General features: G+C 42.4%; 1 protein-coding gene across 1 annotated transcript in view; it reads left to right on the top strand.

The window, feature by feature from the left end:
- Nucleotides 1-1,949: 1,949 nt before the first annotated feature.
- The window catches only part of LOC106603714 (calpain-5), a 60,498-nt gene continuing 40,298 nt past the window's right edge, over nucleotides 1,950-22,149 (top strand). The window contains exon 1 of the mRNA XM_014197733.3: nucleotides 1,950-5,377. Within this exon, the coding sequence (XP_014053208.2) occupies nucleotides 5,213-5,377 (165 nt within the window). The 5' untranslated portion in view covers nucleotides 1,950-5,212. The remainder of the gene's footprint in view (nucleotides 5,378-22,149) is intronic.

The raw sequence follows: 22,149 nt of genomic DNA, 5'->3' as shown, positions 1-22,149 counted from the left end.
CCGGTAGTGTGTGTAAAACATTACATTACATTTCATAACACTTTACCAAATGCATTTAGTGTGTTCCCTCAGGCCACTACACCACTATCACATATTTACAATACAACATCCATGTGTAAGTGTGTGTTGAATGCGTGTCTTATTGTGTCTGTGCCTGTGTGTGTGTCTCTTCACAGTCCCCGCTGTTCCATATGGTTTTTTATATCTAATTTTACTGCTGACATCAGTTGTGGAGTAGAGTTCCATGTAGGCATGGCTCTATGTAGTAGTGTGCGCCTCCCATAGTCTGTTCTTGACTTGGGGATTGTGAAGAGACCTTTTGTGGCATGTCTTGTGGGGTATGCATGGGTGTCCGAGCTGTGTGCTAGTAGTTTAAACAGACACCTTGGTGCATTCAGCATTTCAACACTTCTTACAAAAACAAGTAGTGAAGAAGTCCACTTTGAGCCAGGAGAGATTGACATGCATATTATTGTTAGCTCTCCGTGTACATTTAAGGGCCAGAACAGTAGTCCAGGTGCGACAAAACCAGAGCCTGCCTAGTTGATAATGTTGTTAAAAAGGCAGAGTGGCGCTTTATTATGGACAGACTTCTCCCCATCCTAGCTACTGTTGTATCAACATGTTTTGACCATGACAGTTTACAATCCAGGGTTACTCCAAGCAGTTTAGTCTCCTCAACTCAATTTCCACATTATTTATTACAAGATTTAGTTGATGTTTAGTGAATTATTTGTCCCAAATACAATGCTTTTAGTTTTTGAAATATTTAGGACAAATTTATTCCTTGAAACTAACTACAGCTTTTTGTTAAGTGTTGCAGTCATTTCACTCGCTGTAGCAGCTGACATGTATAGTGTCGTGTCACCTGTAGACACACTTGCTTTACTCAAGCCCAGTGGCATGTCATTATTAAAGATTGAAAAAGTAAGGGTTCTAGACCTGATTCTACTTGGATTATGTTGGGAGAGGCTTCCATTAAAAAACACCCTCTGTGTTCTGTTAGACACGTAACTCTTTATCCACAATATAGCATGGGGTGTAAAGCCATAACGAATACGTTTTTCCATCAGCAGATTGATCTGTAATGTCAAAAGTCGCACTGAAGTCTAATAAACCTGGATTGCACAACATTTGCCTATTATTCTTGAAAAAAAATCTTCAAGCTCTGTCAAATTGGCTGTTGATCATTGATTGACAACCATTTTTCAGGTCTTGCAATCCATTTTCAAGTAGATTTAAGTAAAAAATTTAACTCAAACATTCATGAACATTCACTGTCTTCTTGGTAAGCAAGTGTAGATTTGACCTTTTTAAGGTTATTGTCCTGGTGAGAGGTGAATTCATCTCCCAGCGTTTGGTGAAAAGCAGACTGAACCAGGTTTTCCTCTGTTTATTTCCTCTGTCTGTTTATTTTTGTCTGGAAAAATTTCCCAGTCCTTAACAATTACAAGCATAACAATAACATGATGCAGCCACCGGTTTCCCCCCTCTTCGGCAACTGAGTTAGGAAGGACGCCTGTATCTTTGTAGTGATTTGATATATTGATACACCATCCAAAGTGTAATGAATAACTTCACTATGCTCAAAGGAATATTCAATGTATGCTTTTTTTTACCCATCTACTTAAAGGTGCCTTTCTTTGAGGCATTGGAAAACCTCCCTGGTCTTTGTTGTTGAATCTGTGTTTGAAATTCACTGCTCGACTGAGGGATCTTACAGATAATTGTACGTGTGGGGTACAGAGATGAAGTATTCATTCAAAAAACACAAACACAATTATTGCACACAGAGTGAGTCTATGCAGTTTATACTGAACAAAAATATAAACTCAACATTTAAAGTGCTGGTGCCATGTTTCATGAGCTGAAATAAAAGATCCCTGAAATGTTCCATACACACAAAAAGCTTATTTCTCTAATTTTGTGCACAAATTTGTTTACATCCCTGTTAGTGATTATTTCTCCTTTGCCAAGATAATATATATTTTTTAAATGGAACCTTTTCTTTAACTAGGGAAGTCAGTTAAGAACAAATTCTTATTTACAATGACGGCCTCCCGGGGAACATTGGGTTAACTGCCTTGTTCAGGGGCAGAATGACAGATTTCTACCTTGTCAGCTCAGGGATTCGATCCAGCAGGCTACCTGCCACCCCAAAATAATGCCACCAAGATAATCTATCCACCTAACAGGTGTGACATATCAAGAAGCTGATTAAACAGCATGATCATTACAAAGGTGCACCTTGTGTTGGTGACAATAAAAGGCCACTAAAATGCCACAGATGTCTCAAGTTTTAAGGGAGCATGCAATTGGCATGCTGACTGCAGGAATGTCCGCCAGAGCTGTTGCAAGATAATTTAATGTTAATTTCTCTACCATAAGCCGCCTCCAACGTCGTATTAGACAATTTGGCAGTACGTCCAACCAGCCTCACAACCGCAGAACACTTGTAACCTCTGTGGTGGTGATTCTAACCAAAAGGGGAGAGAGTGTATTCTTCAAAACAACTTTATTAAAATATTTGCAAAAATGGAGCAGTTAACTATGCACTTCAACAGTTGTGCAGTTAAGGCCCAACGAACAGCGTCGGGTCTCAACTTTTATAGAGAAGTACATCCTTTTTGTATACGTGGCAGTCAGCAGATAGTGTGTAAAAGACAATTAGTTGTCTGTGCAGATTTAAGATAGCTTGAGGGTTCAACCGTGTAACTGCATTCACAACAGCAAACACTATAATATGCTCCTTTCTGCAAGTTTCCATACGTGTGACTTCCTGTACGTAGTAAACCCATGGGATGTCACATGCTAGGGTCGCATCGAAACGAACCTTGGCTATGCGCCCAGTCTTATGACTAAGTCACACAAAGACAAGTTTGTGTCAGGTTGGAAAAAACACTAGCATTTAACAAGACACTATTCTTTAAGCAGTAAAACACGGCATAGCATGACTAATTGTGTCATTTTCCATGCCACCTCGCAAGTCGAGGACTTCCACATCCGGCATCTTCACTTGCAGGATCATCTGAGACCAGCCAGCTGGAAAAGCTGATGAAACTGGGGAGTTTTTCTTTCTATAATAAAGCCCTTTTGTGGGGGGAAAACTCATTTTGATTCGCTGGGCTTGGATCCCCAGTGAGTGGGCCTAGCACTGGATACCCAGTGAGTGGGCCTAGCACTGGATCCCCAGTGAGTGGGCCTAGCACTGGATCCCCAGTGAGTGGGCCTAGCACTGGATCCCCAGTGAGTGGGCCTAGCACTGGATCCCCAGTGAGTGGGCCTAGCACTGGATGCCCAGTGAGTGGGCCTAGCACTGGATGCCCAGTGAGTGGGCCTAGCACTGGATCCCCAGTGAGTGGGCTTAGCACTGGATCCCCAGTGAGTGGGCCTAGCACCCCTGCCAAGTCATGTGAAATCCATAGATTAGGGTCTAATGAATTTATTTGAATTTACTGATTTCCTTATATTAACTGTAATTTAGTAAAATCTTTGAAATTGTTGCTTATTGCGTTTATTTTTGTTCAGCATATTATGTGACATGTTAAGCAAATGTTTACTCTATAGGCAGACGCGTGTAGGCTACTGTAGTTCAAATGTCTAGCCTAAATCTGCGTCAGTAAATAGGGTTAAATTAAAATAATTCCTTATTCCTCCAGGAGATGATGTACTCATCATCTTGATATGAAAGGGTTACTTCACTCGTCGAAGTTAATATGATTTTAAAACCTTTTTAGAGATTTGATTTGGCATTCCTCCATTTTCTGTTTTTCTGTGATCATTTTCTGTGATCTCATGTCTCCGGAGACCACTTCAAGATCAGCACAAGAAAATGCCATAAAGCTTTTTTATTATGTAAAGGATTTGGTTGATTGAGTTGACATTTTGACGGCCTGTATTTCCTTTGATTAAATGTGGTATTTAATTGGATTTTTTTTATTTTTATGAAACGCTGACTTTTTCTTGTGCTGCTGTTGCATTACAAGCCCTTGTCAGAAAAGAGAAGTTGAAAGAAGACAGCAGGTCAAACTGAGCTTAGAGTACTGTAGGGTGAAGTTGCCCCTAGACGCTGATCTCGGGTAAGTTTAGCATTTTCCCCACTAATGGTTAAGGTTAAGATAAGGGGATGGGAAGCTGATCCTAGATCTGTACCTAGGGTAAACTTCACCCTGGAGCGAGGTTCAAAGCTAAAAACCAGAAGGATGGGGGAAAATATACTGGGTGGTCTATGTGCTTCTGTATTCAACTTCCATTCTTCTTATCATGTCTCATTTTATATTGCTGTTGGTGTTTCTGGATGATTTTTGGCTGGTATTGAAGTGTGCGGTGTGTTTGGTTGACAGTTTGCCTCTAAAAGGCTTCTGCCATCCATCTTTTCCATGCTCCTGTAGTGAACGATCTGTCTGCAGTTCAGTTCTGCCAGTGTAATCCTGGGACATTTGAGATTGAGTCGACATCAGACAGACAATGTTACGTGATTTTAAAGAGAAGTAGCCTAACTACCCTCACCTCTCCACACATACACACACTCCTCCTCTTCCCATTCTGGCCCTCTATAAGATCTCATTACATATCCTGCTCCCAAGGCAAAAGAGCAGTGTGCCTTATTTAACCGAGTTGCTATGCAGAAAATCCTTCCCATTGGTTTATTTCCCAATGGCCATTAGATTGTCATTGTAGGATTAAGCACGATTAAAAAAATATAAAGAAACCAGCTGTGTAGCTAACAGATAAGCCTTTTGATTAGTCAGCTCATTCTATACAAGCCTGTTGGAACTGTATGTACTGTGTAGGCAATTTGGTAGCCATTTTGTTTCGTCACTGGCCAGTAGCAAATCTGAAGTGTCAAATTAACCTCAAAGAGAACATCCTGCTTCATCTCCATGGTGATTTGTTGAGTCCTTGATCTCCTGTCACATCGTATGGCGAGGTCATCAACAGCTCGTTGCTCTGTGACTACAAGTAGAATAGCTTGTTTCCTCAACAGCTCTGTCTGTCTACGTTTATTTTCTGCTATTACGGACTCTTGTATCACAACTTTTGATACATGCGTGTGTGTATTTGTCCATAGTGTAACCTACCCAAAAGGTAAAATGTAATAACATTGGCACAGCTAATCTTCAAGGATATAAGAGACCTGTTGGTAGGAGACCAGTTCCAGGTCACTAACAGAGCCCCCTGTCTCCTGCGTGTGGTCCCTACGGGCTGTAGGATGTTCTCGTTTGTGAAGGCCTTCGAGGGGCAGCAGTACTCCACCCTGAAGAGGCAGTGCCTTGCCAGCGGCCTGCTGTTCGAGGACCCGCGCTTCCCCGCAGTGGATGACACCCTCTTTTACCAGGGCAACAGGATCGGACGTGTGCACTGGAAGAGACCCCGGGTGAGTGAGCTACTACTACGTCCACTACCATCATTTTTTTTTTTTTAAGACTGCTGAAGCAAGCACACCATTTTTCTTTCGAAAATATATTCATGGTTTATTTGGACAGAGACATATAAACACCTTTGCAAAATGTTGCACCATAGTGTGTATAGCTCACGCACATTTTCTACACCTGTCCCTAGATTATCTTTTCTCCTCACGTTTACACTTACATATCCTTTTCACACTACTGAGGCTTGCTGGCATGGTCAGCAAATGTTGTGCTATTTAGGTTCATGCTTGGTAGACTGGAGCTAAACACACACACACACACACCTTCACTTCCTGTGTAAAACCACAGACTATGAAGAAGGAGAAGATATTAGCCAAAATATCCAAACGTATATTGTATTTTTTGTGAAGGAGAGTATTTGGATTTTTATTGATTGATACAGGGTAGAAGTAGACTGAGATGGGGACATAGAGGAGAGGGACACAACACCAAAAATGGCGCAGTCGTGGATCGAACCCCAGCCTCCCAGGGAAATGTGCAATCAGGGGACAGCAGCACTACCACTAGACCAGCCCCCGGCACCAATATATTGTGTGCAAATCATGTTATTTTATTAGGACCCCTAGTCCCATATTGGGCACCTCTGTAGTCCTTAATGGGATCTGCATTTTTTACCATATAATTTGCTGAACAGCATCACTCACTCAGAATAGCAAAGACATCTGGTTTGCCAAGAACACTGACTGTAGCGCGTGTGTGTGTGTGTGTGTGTGTGTGTGTGTGTGTGTGTGTGTGTGTGTGTGTGTGTGTGTGTGTGTGTGTGTGTGTGTGTGTGTGTGTGTGTGTGTGTGTGTGTGTGTGTGTGTGTGTGTGTGTGTGTGTGTGTGTGTGTGGAGTCAGATGTTCCCACGGGGGGACCAAACCAACACAAGCTAAAAAAAAAGCTAAGCTGGTGCCTAGGGCCAGACAAAGTGTTAGGAAGTGTCCAAGTCAATTATCCCTCCCTCTCTTCTCCCTCTCTTCTCTTTCCGCCCAGAGTGCCGCTCATTCCAGAGTCCCAGAGCAGCTAGACATGAGAAGTGCGGTGCGGCAGGCAGCGTTTATTACCGTGATAACTGGGTCACACAGATGGCCTGTTTGGGTCTATGTGGCGATGTCAGTCTGTCATTTTACAGCGTTTTGGTGGTTGGCGTGGGGTCGCTTAGCGACTCAGCAGAGAGGCATGGAGAATTGAAAGGTGGAAGGAGGAGAGCTATTTCCACCTCCATCTCTCCATGACACAGGATATTCCAATTTCTTTCTCTCACTTTTTATGGTGGTTGTTTGTAAGTGAGGACTTGGTGGACTGTATATTCTTTAGGTTAGGTTTTACTTTATGTGCTGGTAAGGGCACAGATGACAGACATGTATCAAATTAAATTGTATTGTCACATACACATGTTTAGCAGATGTTATTGCGGGTGCAGCGAAATGCTTGTGTTTCTAGCTTCAACAGCGCAGTAATATCGAACAATTTCACAACAGTACACACATCTAAAGGAATGGAATTAAGAATATATAAATATTTGGACGAGCAATGTCGGAGTGGCATAGACTAAAATACAGTAGAATAGAATACAGTATATACAGTGAGGGGGAAAAAAGTATTTCATCCCCTGTTGATTTTGTACGTTAGCCCACTGACAAAGAAATGATCAGTCTATAATTTTAATGGTAGGTCTATTTGAACAGTGAGAGACAGAATAACAACAAAAATCCAGAAAAACGCATTTCAAAAATGTTATAAAATGATTTGCATTTTAATGAGGGAAATAAGTATTTGACCCCTCTGCAAAACATGACTTAGTACTTGGTGGCAAAACCCTTGTTGGCAATCACAGAGGTCAGACGTTTCTTGTAGTTGGCCACCAGGTTTGCACACATCTCAGGAGGGATTTTGTCCCACTCCTCTTTGCAGATCTTCTCCAAGTCATTAAGGTTTCGAGGCTGATGTTTGGCAACTCGAACCTTCAGCTCCCTTCACAGATTTTCTATGGGATTAAGGTCTGGAGACTGGCTAGGCCACTCCAGGACCTTAATGTGCTTCTTCTTGAGCCACTCCTTTGTTGCCTTGGCCGTGTGTTTTGGGTCATTGTCATGCTGGAATACCCATCCACGACCCATTTTCAATGCCCTGGCTGAGGGAAGGAGGTTCTCACCCAAGATTTGACGGTACATGGCCCCGTCCATCGTCCCTTTGATGCGGTGAAGTTGTCCTGTCCCCTTAGCAGAAAAACACCCCAAAGCATAATGTTTCCACCACCATGTTTGACGGTGAGGATGGTGTTCTTGGGGTCATAGGCAGCATTCCTCCTCCTCCAAACACGGCGAGTTGAGTTGATGCCAAAGAGCTCCATTTTGGTCTAATCTGACCACAACACTTTCACCAGTTGTCCTCTGAATCATTCAGATGTTCATTGGCAAACTTCAGACGGGCAGTTGGTAGAGCATGGTGTTTGCAACGTCAGCATGGTGTGTGCAACGCCAGGGTTGTGGGTTCAATTCCCACGGGGGGCCAGTACAAAAAAATAAATAAATAAATAAATGCATGAAATGAAAATGAAATGTATGTATTCACCACTGTAAGTCGCTCTGTATAAGAGCGTCTGCTAAATGACTAAAATGTAAAAATGTAAATGTAATATGTGCTTTCTTGAGCAGGGGGACCTTGCGGGCGCTGCAGGATTTCAGTCCTTCACTGCGTAGTGTGTTACCAATTGTTTTGTTGGTGACTATGGTCCCAGCTGCCTTGAGATCATTGACAAGATCCTCCCGTGTAGTTCTGGGCTGATTCCTCACCGTTCTCATGATCATTGCAACTCCACGAGGTGAGATCTTGCATGGAGCCCCAGGCCGAGGGAGATTGACAGTTCTTTTGTGTTTCTTCCATTTGCGAATAATCGCACCAACTGTTGTCACCTTCTCACCAAGCAGCTTGGCAATGGTCTTGTAGCCCATTCCAGCCTTGTGCAGGTCTACAATCTTGTCCCTGACATCCTTGGAGAGCTCTTTGGTCTTGGCCATGGTGGAGAGTTTGGAATCTGATTGATTGATTGCTTCTTTGGACAGGTGTCTTTTATACAGGTAACAAGCTGAGTTTAAGAGTGTGCTCCTAATCTCAGCTTGTTACCTGTATAAAAGACCCCTGGGAGCCAGAAATCTTTCTGATTGAGAGGGGGTCAAATACTTATTTCCCTCATTAAAATGCATATCAATTTATAACATTTTTGACATGCGTTTTTCTGGATTTTTTTGTTGTTATTCTGTCTCTCACTGTTCAAATAAACCTACAATTAAAATTATAGACTGATAATTTCTTTGTCAGTGGGCAAACGTACAAAATCAGCAGGGGTCAAATACTTTTTTCCCCCACTGTACATATGAGATGAGTAATGCAAAATATGTAAACATTATTTTAGGTAGGATTCCAGTTGAGGTGGTTTAATAACGCCAAAGATGCACAGGCACGGAACAGCACCGCACAGTATATGGATGGTCTAAGGCATTTAGTGGTCTGGAAACCTGCCTCAACCAAAGTGTGTGTGTGTGTGTGGTCTGCAAGAAAAGAGATAAATAAAGATACAATTGTGAATGACAGAATACAATCTCCAATTCACATCTCTTATAAACAATATGCATGTCTATAACATGCCTATGATGACTTAATGCTATACAGGACCATACAGTGCAATAAAAGTGATTCTGACTGTACTAATTTGAGATCAAAGGGGTGCTGCCACACATGTACTACAAAGCATAGCACCATCATCTTCATTAAATGGCTACAACTGCACAATGAACTTGAATACCTCTAAACAGTGAAATACGATGTAATACCCATATGATGATGTACCATAAAACTACATTACCAGTCAAAACTTTGAACACACCTACTTAATTCTTTATTTTTACTATGTTCTACATTGTAGAATAATAGTTAAGACATCAAAACTATGAAATAACACACATAGAATCATGTAGTAACCAAAAAAGTGTTAAACAAATCAAATTTGAGATTCTTCAAAGAAGCCACCTTTTGCCTTGATGACAACGTTGCACACTCTTGGCATCATCCCAACCAGCTTCATGAGGTAGTCACCTGGAATGCATTTCAATAAACAGGTGTGCCTTGTTAAAAGTTAATTTGTGGAATTTCTTTCCTTCTTAATGCATTTGAGCCAATCAGTTGTGTTGTGACACAAGGTAGGGGTGGTTAACAGAAGATAGCCCAATTTGGTAAAAGACCAAGTCCATATTATGGAAAGAACAGCTCAAATAAGCAAAGAGAAACGACAGTCCATCATTACTTTAAGACATGAAGGTCAGTCAATACGGAATATTTCAAGAACTTTTCAGCAGAGGTAACTTTCAAGTGAAGTCGCAGAAACCATTAAGCGTTATGATGAAACTGGTTCTTATGAGGACCGCCACAGGAAAGGAAGACCCAGAGTTACCTCTGCTGCAGAGGATAAATTCGTTAGAGTTGCCAGCCTCAGAAATTGCAGCCCAAATAAAAGCTTCACAGAGTTCAAGTAACAGACAATTCTCAACATCAACTGTTCAGAGGAGACTGTGTGAATCAGGCCTTCATGGTCGAATTGCTGCAAAGAAACCACTACTAAAGGACACCAATAAGAACAGACTTGGTTGGGCCAGGAAACACGACCGGTGGAAATCTGTCCTTTGGTCTGATGAGTCCAAATTTGCGATTTTTGGTTCCAACCGCCATGTCTTTGTGAGACGCAGAGTAGGTGAACGGATGATCTCCGCATGTGTGCTCCCCACCGTGAAGCATAGAGGAGAAGGTATGATGGTGTGGGGGCTTTGCTGGTGACACTGTCAGTGATTCATTTAGAATTCAAGGCAAACTTAACCAGAATGACTACCACAGCATACTGCAGCGATACGCCATCCCATCTGGTTTGAGCTTAGTGGGACAATATTTTGTTTTTCAACAGGACAATGATCCAACTCCAGGCTGTGAAGGGCTATTTGACCAAGAAAGAGAGTGATGGAGTGCTGCGTCAGATGACCTGGCCTCCACAATCACCCAACCTCAACCCAATTGAGATGGTTTGGGATGAGTTGTGCCACAAAGTGAAGGAAAAGCAGCCAAAAGTGCTCAGCATATGTGGGAACTCCTTCAAGACTGTTGGAAAACTCTTTTTTGGTTACTACACGATTCCTTATGTTTTATTTAATAGTTTTGATGTCTTCACTATTATTCTACAATGTAAAGAAAATAGAAAAAATAAAGAAAAACCCTTGAATGAGTAGGTGTGTCAACTTCTGACTGTTACTATAAACAATTAAAGGGCATATAAACATCGCACTGGGGGACATTATCCTATACAAATACAGTGTTAAATGTCCGAAATGATATGACAACCAAAATAGAGATAGCCAGCTCACAATAGCTAGCTCGCAGTAGAAAATACTACTATGACGTTATTGTCGTAGAGTGCATCTTCAGATATAAACTCCTCAAAGATACTGTATAATATATTTACATGCATATCAACAAGGATGCACACTGGCCTTGGCTAACACAATGAGAAAACACAAGGATGGCTTGAACTTTCTCTCAAGTTGATCTTCTCTGAGCTGGCGATCGCCCAGCATGCTCTGCTCCACTTCACTCGCGGGCAGAGCTACAGCTCTGATGTGATGAACTAACATTATTGATATGATTAACTGCAATTACTTCACAGCCTTTTGTACATTGTTTTCCTTTGATGGTTTTGATGCTTTTTTGTGTTTCTCATTCTCCCAGATCAATTTCAGTTGAGGTATTTCAGTATTGAGGTATTCCAGTAGAAGTATTTCAGTATGCAGGTATTTCAGTATGGAGGTATTTCAGATGCAGTATTGAGGTATTGAGGTATTTCAGGCAAGATGCTACAGCTCAGCCTTTACACCATAGTACCCTCCAAGCTCATCATTAAGCTCGGGGCCCAGGATCTTATCCCAGCCCTGTACAACTGGGTCCTGGACTTCCTTACGGGCCACCCCCAGGTGGTGAAGGTAGGCAGCAACACCTCCACGACACTGATCCTCAACACAGGGGCCCCTCGTGTAATCCCTGTTTACCCATGACTGTGTGACCACGCATGCCTCTAGCTCAATCATCAAGTTTGCAGACGACACAACAGTGGTAGGCCTGATTACCAACAATGACGAAACAGCCTAGGTGAGGGCCCTGACAGTGGTGCCAGGAAAACAACCTCTCCCTCCAAAATTAAGGAGCTGATCGTGGACTTCGGGAGACAGCAGAGGGAGCACGCCCCCATCCACATCGACAGGGCTGCAGTGGAGAAGGTGAAAAGCTTCAAATTCCTCGGTGTACACTTCACTGACAATCAGAAATGGTCCACCCACACAGACAGTGTGGTGAAGAAGGTGCAACAGCACCTCTTCAACCTCAAGAGGCTGAAGAAATGCACCATTGAGAGCATCGTGTCGGGCTGTATCGCCGCCTAGTACGGCAACTGCACCGTCCGCAACCGCAGAGCTCTCCAGAGGGTGTTGCGGTCAGCCCAACGCATCACCAGAGCACCCTGCCTGCTCTTCAGGACATCTACAGCACCTGGTGTCACAGAAAGGCCAAGAAGATCATCAAGGACCTCAGCCAGTCAAGCCACGGCCTGTTCACCCCGGTATCATCCAGAAGACGATGTCAATACAGGTGCATCAAAGCTGGGACCGAGAGACTGAAGAACAGCTATCTCAAGGCCATCAGACTGTTAAATAGCCATCACTAGCCAGCCTCCACCCAGTACCCTGTCACTAGCCAGCTACCATCCATCCGGTTACTCATCCCTGCACCTTAGAGGCTGCTGCCCTATATACATAGACTGGGACACTGGTCACTTCAATAACGGAACACTGGTCACTTTATAATGTTTACATACTGTTTTACCCATTTTATATGTGTATATATATACTGTATTCTCGTCAAGGCTCATCCTATTCAACTATTGAGGTACATATACTATTATATCGTACGTATTCTTCAGATACTTATTATAGCAAGTACAGTCTGCATGTGTAGGTGCTTATTGAGGTGTCCCGATATCTTTTCCATCTGTTCAGTTATCTGGTTTTAATATCCATTCTAGAATACCCTTCTAACCAATCAGAAACTTGTATTCAACAATGCTGTGGTATACATATATTTATACTCCAGACTCTGACATTGCTCGTCCTAATATTTGTATATTTCTTAATGCCGTTCTTTTACTTTTACATGTGTGTATATTGTTAGATATTACTGCACTGTTGGAGCTAGGAACACAAGCATTTCGCTACACCCGCAATAACATCTGCTAAATACTGTAAGTGTATGCGACCAATAACATTTGATTTGAATGGTCTGAAATAGGCCTTCCTCAATATTGAAATACCTATCAGTATTGAGGAAGGCCTATTTCAGGCAATTTCAGTCATAATTTCACTTGAGGTATTGATGTTTTAATGTGTAACAGACAGAAGAGGTGGGTTCTAGTGAGTTAGATATTAGAGTTTATACTGTGTTTAGTGCTTCGCTTGTTTAAATAGCACTTGGGTATGTTTACGGCTGCAAGTCAAGACAGAGCATGCAGGCATAAATTAGAGGCTGCTATAAAATTCTCCCCATAACTTTTTTTCTCGCTCTCTCTCTCTCGCCCCCTCCCTCATTAGCTCTGTCCCTCTCACCCTGTCTTTCTTTCTCCTGCCATCCCTCTCAGCCTTCTCTCCCTACTACATCCACTCCCTGGCCTCCAGATTAGTTGTGGTTATTTATGACATGACTGACAAGCAATAAAATGTCAGTGCCCATTTGGAAAGTATTCAGACCCCTTGACTTTTTCCACATTTTCTTATGTTACAGCCTTATTGTAAAATGGATTAAATATGTATTTTTTTCTAATCAATCCATACAAAATAGCCCATAATGACAGAGTAAAAACAGGTTTAAGATTTGTTTTGCAAAAAACATACAACTAAAAAAAGAAATACCTTATTTCCGTAAGTTTTCAGACCATTTGCTATGAGACTCAAAATTGAGCTCAGGTGCATCCTGTTTTCATTGATCATCCTTGAAATGTTTCTAAAACGTGATTGGAGTCCACCGGTGGTAAATACAATTGATTGGACATGATTTGGAAAGGCACACACCTGTCCATTTAAGGTCCCATGGTTGACAGTGCATGTCAGAGAGAAAACCAAGACATGAGGTTGAAGGAATTCTCTGTAGAGCTCCGCAACAAGAGTGTGTTGAGACTCAGATCTGGGGAAGGGTACCAAAAACAATTCTGCAGCATTAAAGGTCCCCAAGACCACAGTGCCCTCCATCATTCTTAAATGGAAGAAGTTTGGAACCATCAAGACTCTTCCTAGATCTGGCCGCCCAGCCAAACTGAGCAATCGGGGAAAAGGGCCTTTGTCAGGGAGGTGACCAAGAACACGATGGTCACTCTGACAGAGCTCCATAGTTCCTCTGTGGTGATGGGAGAACCTTCCAGAAGGACAACCATCTCTGCAACCTCCCACCAATCAGGCCTATATGGTAGAGTGGCCAGATGGAAACCACTCCTCAGTAAAAGGCACATGACAGCCCGCTTGGAGTTTGACAAAAGGCACCTAAAGGACTCTCAGACCATGAGAAACAGGATTCTCTGGTCTGATGAATCCAAGATTGAACTCTTTGGCTTGAATGCCAAGCGTCACATCTGGAGGAAACCTGGCACCATCCCTACGGTGAAGCATGGTGGTGGAAACATGCTGTGGGGATGTTTTTTAGCGGCAGGGACTGGGAAACTCGTCAGGATCGAGGGAAAGATGAACGGAGCAAAGTACAGAGAGATCCTTGATGAAAACCTGCTCCAGATCCCTCAGAACCTCAGACTGGGGCGAAGGTTCAGCTTCCAACAGGACAACGACCCCGAGCACACAGCCAAGACAACGCAGGAGTGGCTTCGGGACAAGTCTCTGCATGTCCTTGACTGGCCCAGCCAGAGCCCGTACTTGAACTCAATCGAACATCTCTGGAGAGTCTCGAAAAAAGCTGTTCAGCGACGCTCCCAATCCAACCTGACAGAGCTTGAGAGGTTTTGCAAAGAAGAATTGGAGAAACTTCCCAAATACAGGTGTGCCAAGCTTGTAGCGTCATACCCAAGAAAACTTGAGGCTGTAATCACTGCCAAAGGTACTTCAACAAAGTACTGAGTAAAGTGTCTGAATACTTATGTAAATGTGATATTTCCGTTTTTTATTTCTAAAAACCTGCTTTTGCTTTGTCATTATGGGGTATAGATTGATGAGGGGGAAAAACCATTTAATATATTTTAGGATAAGCCTGTAACGTAACAAAATGTGGGAAAAATCAAAGGTGTCTGAATATTTTCCGAATGCACTGTATCTGTTTATCTGGGATAGCTTTGCTGTCCTCCCAAGCCAAACCCATCTGGACTAAATGAGCTCCCCGATCGGTATGGCAGTTTGATTGGTCTTTTCTGACCGTCAGTTGTATCGACTAGCCTGGTGCCCGGACTCTGGCAGATGGGCGGTGACTGATTTGGTCACAGATGTAGGCCTACTATGACGTGTTGTGGCAGCTCTTCAGTATAAGGTAAATGATTTGGTTAACTAGCATTAGCCAGCGTTAGCCATGACACCATTATTTCTTACCCTGTAGGGAGACAGATGGATCAATAGGCTATTTATTTTACAGCCTAGCCAATCCACCCAGCAGATATTGGGAGTGAATATTGGAAGTGAAAAGAGTGTGTTTGCGCGTGTGCGTGTGTGACGTTGTAAAATGGCCCTCTTAGGCTTTAGGCAGAGGGCGAAAATGGCAGAGAGAGAGGGGTGGGATGGAAGAGACAGATCAATATGCACAGTTCCAGTCAAAAGTTTGGACACACCTACTCATTCAAGGGTTTTTCTTTATTTTTGCTATTTTCTACATTGTAGAATAATAGTGAAGACATCAAAACTATGAAATAACACAGATGGAATCATGTAGTAACCAAAAAAGTGTTAAACGATTCTTCAAAGTAGCCACCCTTTGCCTTGATGACAGCTTTGCAAACTCTTGGCATTCTCTCAATCAGCTTCACCTGGAATGCTTTTCCAACATTCTTGAAGGAGTTCCCACATATGCTGAGCACTTTTGGCTGCTTTTCCTTCACTTTGTGGTCCAACTCATCCCAAACCATCTCAATTGGTTTGAGGTCGGGTGATTGTGGAGGCCAGGTCATCTGATGCAATACTCCATCACTCTCTTTCTTGGTCAAATAGCCCTTACACAGCTTAGAGGTGTGTTGGGTCATTGTCCTGTTGAAAAACAAATGATATTCCCTCTAAGCTCAAACCAAATGGGATGGCGTATTGCTGCAGCATGCTGTGGTAGCCATTCTAGTTAAGTTTGCCTTGAATTCTAAATAAATTACTGACAGTGCCACCAGCAAAGCCTCCACACCATCATACCTTCTCCCCCATGCTTCATGGTGGGAAACACAAATGCAGAGATCATCCTTTCTCGCTACTCTGCGTCTCACAAAAACATGGCTGGTGGAACCAAAGATCTCAAATTTGGACTCATCAGACCAAAGGACTGTTTTCCAATGGTCTAATGTCCATTGCTCATGTTTCTTGGCCCAAGCAAGTCTGTTCTTCTTATTGGTGTCCTTTAGTAGTGGTTTCTTTGCCGCAATTTGACCATGAAGGTCTGATTCACACCGTCTCCTCTGAACAGTTGATGTTGAGAATTGTCTGTTACTTGAACTCTGTGAAGACTTTATTTGGGCTGAAATTTCTGAGGCTGGTAACTCTAATGAACTTATCCTCTGCAGCAGAGGTAACTGGGTCTTCCTTTCCTGTGGCGGTCCTCATAAGAGCCAGTTTCATCATAGCGCTTGATGGTTTCTGCGACTGCACTTGAAGAAACTTTATTAAAGTTATTTTCAAACCTCAGTAGAGGTAACTCTGGGATCTTGACATTTTTCATATTGACTGACCTTCATGTCTTAAAGTAATGATGGTCTGTCATTTCTCTTTGCATATTTGAGATGTTCTTGCCATAATATGGACTTGGTCTTTTACCAAATAGGGCTATCTTCTGTTTACCACCACTATCTTGTCACAACACAACTGATTGGCTCAAACGCATTAGGAAGGAAAAAAATTCCACAAATTGACTTTTAACAAGGCACACCTGTTAATTGAAATGGATTCCAGGTGACTACCTCATGAAGCTGGTTGAGAGAATACCAAGAGTGTGCAAAGCTGTCATCAAGGCAAAGGGTGGCTACTTTGAAGAATCTCAAATATGAAATAAGTTTCGATTAACTCTTTTTGGGGTTCTACATGATTCCATATGTGTTATTTCATAGTTTTGATGTCTTTCTTATTATTCTACAATGTAGAAAATAATAAACAATTAAGAAAAACCCTGAAATGAGTAGGTTTGTCCAAACTTTTGACTGGTATTGTACAGTTGAAGTCGGAAGTTTACATACACCTTAGCCAAATACATTTAAACTCAGTTTTCACAATTCCTGACATTTAATCCTAGTAAAAAGTCCCTGTCTTAGGTCAGTTAGGATCACCACTTTATTTTAAGAATGTGAAATGTCAAAATAATAGTAGAGAATGATTTATTTCAGCTTTTATTTCTTTCATCACATTTCCAGTGAGTCAGAAGTTTACATACACTCAATTAGTATTTGGTAGCATTGCCTTTAAATTGTTTAACTTGGGTCAAACGTTTCGGGTAGCCTTCCACAAGCTTCCCACAGTAAGTTGGGTGAATTTTGTGTAACTGGTGTAACTGAGTCAGGTTTGTAGGCCTCCTTGATGCACACACTTTTTCAGTTCTGCCCACAAATTCTCTATGGGATTTAGGTCAGGGCTTTGTGATGGCCACTCCAAAACCTTGACTTTGTTGTCCTTAAGCCATTTTGCCACAACTTTGGAAGTATGCTTGGGGTCATTGTCCATTTGAAAGACCCATTTGTGACCAAGTTTTAACTTCCTGACTGATGTCTTGAGATGTTACTTCAATATATCCACGTAATTTTCCTTCCATATGATGCCATCTATTTTGTGAAGTGCACCAGTCCCTCCTGCAGCAAAGCTCCCCCGCAACATGATGTTTCCACCCCCGTGCTTCACGGTTGGGATAGTGTTCTTCGGCTTGCAAGCCTCCCCTGTTTTCCTCCAAACATAACGATGGTCATCATGGCCAAACAGTTCTATTTTTGTTTCATCAGACCAGAGGACATTTCTCCAAAAAGTACGATCTTTGTCCCCATGTGCAGTTGCAAACCGTAGTCTGGCTTTTTATGGCGGTTTTGGAGCAGTGGCTTCTTCCTTGCTGAGCGGCCTTTCTGGTTTTGTCGATTCCTTCGACTCGTTTTACTGTGGATATAGATACTTTTGTAGCTGTTTCCCCCAGCATCTTCACGAGGTCCTTTGCTGTTGTTCTGGGATTGATTTGCACTTTTCGCACCGAAGTACGTTCACCTCTAGGAGACAGAACGCATCTCCTTCCTGAGCGGTATGACGACAGCGTTGTCCCATGGTGTTTATACTTGCGTACTATTGTTTATACAGATGAACGTGGTACTTTCAGGCGTTTGGAAATTGCTCCCAAGGATGAACCAGACTTGTGGAGGTCTACAATTTTTTTTCTGCGGTCTTGGCTGATTTCTTTTGATCTTCCCTTGATGTCAAGCAAAGAGGCACTGAGTTTCAAGGTAGGACTTGAAATACACCCACAGGTACACCTCCAATTGACTCAATTGATGTCAATTAGCCTATCAGAAGCTTCTAAAAGCCATGACATAATTTTCTGGAATTTTCCAAGCTGTTTAAAGGCACAGTCAACTTAATGTATGTAAACTTCTGACCCACTGGAATTGTTATGCAGTGAATTATACGTGAAATAATCTATCTGTGAACAATTGTTGGAAAAATTACTTGTGTCATGCACAAAGTAGATGTCCTAACCGACTTGCCAAAACTATAGTTTGTTAACAAGAAATTTGTGGAGTGATTGAAAAATGAGTTTTAATGACTCCAACCTAAGTGTATGTAAACTTCCGACTTCAACTGTATGTTGAATGAGAGATGTGATTTGAAATATTCATTCTGCTCACGTAATCTGATTGCACGTGCACTCACATGCAAGCAAGCCAGCAAGCAAGCCCGGACACACGCACACCCTAATTGCACATTGACACTTCCAGAGTGGCCTTTGAGTAATAGGAGCGGTGCTGAGGCGAATGGGATAGTGAAGAGGTCTCCAGGGGACTCTACAGTGGCAGTGCAGTGATGGGCTTCTCCTCTCCGCTGACGAAAAGTTGGCTTTTGCAGCAACCTGCTTTCGTCGGCATCAGCAAATTACTGACCTTGGGCGTGGTGTGTGTGTGTCCTCCTTGGACACACACATGCACACATACAAGCAAACTGTATTCAGATGACATTTTCGGCCCAATTCCATCTTGCTCCATGTTCTTCCACTGCCGGCCGCTGGTGCTTCCTCCTCACCATATTTGGTGGGGAGTGGAACTTCAAACCGGATGCTTCAGATTTATACATCTGGTGAAACATATGGCTCCTTGTTCTATCTGTGGTTATACTGCATCTAAAGTTAATCTGACGACATCACAATGATGACAAAAGGTTTTCCTACTCATTATTTGTCTCCTTTAGAAATGACATCGTATTTCCAAGCCACTATAACGCACTTTCGACTAAATCTTCATCAACGCCAATTGACAATGAATTGAGTAAAACATTGACTCAGGAGTCAATAGAACTTTCATGATAATATTGTGAGGCAACATGCAACCCATGAACACCTGGTGGTTTTTGTTGCTGTTGCTGTTTGCTTGTCCTCACTCTGATTTATTTTCATTTCTTTTTGAAAGGCTTCACTGTATTGTGGCTGATGACTGTGTACTTGGTGGACATGGAACTGCATCTCCCATAAATCACCTCTCCGATTCCCCCTTTAACTGTGTGTGTGTGTGTGTGTGTGTGTGTGTGTGTGTGTGTGTGTGTGTGTGTGTGTGTGTGTGTGTGTGTGTGTGTGTGTGACTTTGTAAAATTACCCTGTGCTGTGTGTTAGGCTTTAGGCAGAGGGGGAAAATGGCAGAGAGAGAGGTGGGATGGACGGAGACAGATCAATATGTATGTAGACTGAGAAATATGATTTGAAATATTCATTCTGCTCACGTAATCTGATTGCACGTGCACTCGCATGCATGCAAGCAAGCCTGTACACAGAAACACACACGCACACACTAATTGCACATTGACACTTCCAGAGTGGCCTTTGAGTAATAGGAGCGGTGCTGAGGCGAATGGGATAGTGAAGAGGTCTCTAGGGGACTCTACAGTGGCAGTGCAGTGGTGGGCTTCTCCTCTCCGCTGACGAAAAGTTGGCTTTTGCAGCAACCTGCTTTCGTCTGCATCAAAAAATGACTGACCTTGGGTGTGGTGTGTGTCCTCTTTGGACACAGACATACACACACATGCACCCATTAGGGTACCAGTACAATATGGAATCATGTATTAACCAAAAACAAATCAAAATATATTTGAGATTCTTCAAATAGCCATCCTTTGCCTTGATGACAGCTTTGCACACTCTTGGCATTCTCTCAACCAGCTTCACCTGGCAGCAATTCGACCATGAAGGCTTGATTCACAGTCTCCTCTGAACAGTTGATGTTGAGATGTGTCTGTTAATTGAACTCTGTGAAGCATTTATTTGGGGCAAAGGGTGGCTACTTTAAATAATCTCAAATGTAACATATATTTTGATTTAACACGTTTTTGTTTACTACATGATTCCATATGTGTAATTTCATAGTTTTGATGTCTTCACTATTATTCTACAATGTAGAAAAAAATAATAATAAAGAAAAACCCTGTAATGAATAGGTGTGTCCAAACATTTGACTGGTACTGTTCATGCATATATTGCACACACATTCTTTCTCTCTCACACCCAAACACATGCATACGGGGCGGCAGATAGCCTAGTGGTTAGAGCGTTGGACTAGTAACCGTAAGATCGTATCCCGGAGCTGACAAGGTAAAAATCTGTCGTTCTGCCCCTGAACAAGGCAGTTAACCCACTGTTCCTAGGCCGTCATTGAAAATAAGAATTTGTTCTTAACTGTTAACTTAACTGCCTAGTTAAATAAAGGTAAAATAAAACAAATGCATCCACTGCGCGCACATTCTTTGAATTAAGTGTGTTAAGTATGTCAAATGAAGAGGCTCCTTAATAGCTCCAGCTGAGTAACGACTGAGCATCTCCATCGACCCTCTCTTAGGTAAGTGTGTGTGTGGGTGTGTTGTGTTTGTGTGTTTGGCTAACATGTCTCCCTAGGCTGGTTTAATTTACAGTACGGGGCGGAGATGGGGCTCATTAAAGCAGCCAGTTCTCGCTCTCTCGCTATCTTCTCAGTCCGTCTCTCCCATCTCTCAATCTTACACACGCCGACACTTCAGAGTAAAAATTGCCTCACGTAAACATTAGACTGTATTTACGACCTCTTATCTAAACCCATTTCAGTACAGTTGGATTGGACGAAATAGAGACCCGCACACTGTTGAAAAAATAAATAGATCCAAAACTGAGGCTTGAATGCAAAATAAAGATGTTTATTGAAACATCATAGTGCCCAAAGAATATTGCATAATGAAAGAAAGTGCATAAATAAAAGATGAAAACAAAACACATGGCCTCAGGCCATCACCAGTGTAAAAGATAGTTGTATTGAAATGACGATTCGCAAGCATACTACAAGCATGTTGGCCGGCAGGCAATGAGGTGTGTGGATAAAAACACCAATAGACTTTCATATTACAGCAGAATTGTCAGTAAAATATTATTAATATTATTGTTATTATTATTTAATATTATTACAATATTACTATGTTTAGGATACATTGCTAGCACATTGTCATAGACATTTCTGTCATTGTCAGACACGACTGTTTATGTGAATAAGGTCTATGGTGTGGAAATTGTAGTCTTTTCCTCCGGTTGGGGCAGTGAGACGGTCACCTCCCTGGCGCTCCAGTGCAATCTACCAATGGGCTGTAGACTGATCTATTGGGCGGGGGGAGTGAGAGGGCGGGGGTGGGGGGGATATTATAAACATGGTCTGAGGTAATCTGCCTTTGGCCTAAAGAGCAGGACCCCAGACTTCATCAAGAAATTGGAAATACAGACATTGTCATCCTACAAGAAACATGGTATAGAGGAGACGGACCCACTGGTTTCCCTCTAGGTTACAGAGAGCTGGTAGTCCCATCCACCAAACTAGCAGGTGTGAAACAGTGAAGAGACTCAGGGAGTATGCTCATTTGGTATAGAGCAGATCTAACCCACTCTATTAATTTAGTCAAAACATAAACATTTTACATCTGGCTAGAAATGTATAAGGAAATTATCTCAACAGAGAAAAATGTCCTCATGTGTGCTACCTATATCCTTGCAATAGAATTCCTATACTTTGACGATGACAGCTTCTCCATCCTAGAGGGGGAGAGAAACAATTTCCAGGCCCAGGGACATGTCCTAGTCTGTGGCGACCTAAATGCCAGAACTGGACAAGAACCTGACACTTTTAGCACATGGGGGAACCTAACTGAAAATGACAGCATCCCCTCCCAAATATGCCCCCCTAGACACAACTATGACAAAACAACCAACAGAAATGGGTCACAACTC

This window comes from Salmo salar, chromosome 04, assembly GCF_965601325.2.
Source record: "Salmo salar chromosome 04, fSalSal1, whole genome shotgun sequence".
Lineage (NCBI taxonomy): Eukaryota > Metazoa > Chordata > Actinopteri > Salmoniformes > Salmonidae > Salmo > Salmo salar.
The sequence above is the reverse complement of the archived record's forward strand: the minus strand, read 5'-3'. Positions and strand labels throughout refer to the sequence as shown.